This window comes from Fonticula alba (genome assembly GCF_000388065.1).
Source record: "Fonticula alba strain ATCC 38817 unplaced genomic scaffold supercont2.1, whole genome shotgun sequence".
In the NCBI taxonomy this organism is placed as follows: Eukaryota; order Rotosphaerida; family Fonticulaceae; genus Fonticula; species Fonticula alba.
In genome coordinates, this window is record NW_009242971.1 from 251,871 (window position 1) to 252,836 (window position 966).

General features: G+C 70.5%; 1 protein-coding gene across 1 annotated transcript in view; it reads right to left on the minus strand.

The window, feature by feature from the left end:
• H696_00044 (hypothetical protein) overlaps nt 1-630 on the minus strand; it is a gene marked incomplete at both ends in the record, with an annotated part of 2,101 nt that extends 1,471 nt beyond the window's left edge. The window contains 2 exons of the mRNA XM_009493878.1: nt 272-358; nt 454-630. Of these exons, the coding sequence (XP_009492153.1) occupies nt 272-358; nt 454-630 (264 nt within the window). The remainder of the gene's footprint in view (nt 1-271; nt 359-453) is intronic.
• Between the last annotated feature and the right edge of the window lie 336 nt (nt 631-966).

Sequence of the window (966 nt, forward strand, 5' to 3'; positions counted from 1 at the left end):
GGGTGCAGGCGGGCGAAAGTGGCGGGGAGGGGGGGGGGGTTTCCTCCCCCGCGGGGGAAAACAGGACGGGGGGGGGGGGGCCGGGGCTTTTTGTGGGGGGGGGGGGGGGGGGGGGGGGGGGGGGGGGGGGGGGGGGGGGGGGGGGGGGGGCCAAGGGAACGTCGTGTGCGCGTGTGTGTGTGTGTGTGTGTGTGTGCGCGTGGCAAAGCAGGTGAGTCTCAGGGCAGCAGGTAGTGGCAGGGCAAGGTGGGCGCGAGCGTGGCCGACGCACGCGGGCGCTGGAGCGGATGTCACGCTGGGAAGCGGCGGCGATGGCGGGCTGCATGGTGAAGAACGCCAGGTGGATCCACTGGAGAACCTACAGGTGGTGTGCGTGCGTGTGCGCGCGTGTGAGTGGGCTGGGGCACGGGCAGGATGGCGAAGCCAAGAGGGAGGGAGCGGGAGCAAGCGAACCTGAGCGAACTCCTCGCCGTCGGTGGGAACCAGATCCGCATGAGCCTCCTTGATGGCCTGCAGGGCAGTAGTCAGGTCGTGCTCAGTCTCGGGCAGGCCAAGGGCCTTGAGGACCAGGTTGAGCGACTGGGCGTCGGCGACGGTGGTGGTGGGGGCGGCGGCGGCGGCGTCGGACATCGCGTTCGGGTGATACTTTCGCGCTCTAGAGGAGAGGGGGCAGAAACCAGCAGGGGCGAAGATCGGGAGAGGGAATTGTCCGTCCGCCAGGCCGGTGGGCTGGCCGCCGTTCAATGTGAGTGGCCACCTCGCCGGGCAGGGATGATATGCCGGGCTCGGGCCGAGCACGAGGGCGTTTAATTTCCGGCGTTTGTTGCTGGGAGGTGGCGAGGCTGACATTTGGTCTCCGGCCGCGGCTTCCCCCTGTTGCATCTGCAGGGGGCGGAGGAGGGGGACGCGCTGTGTCTGGGGGACACCGGCGGTGGCGGCGGCAGCGGCGGCGGCGGAGGAGCACAC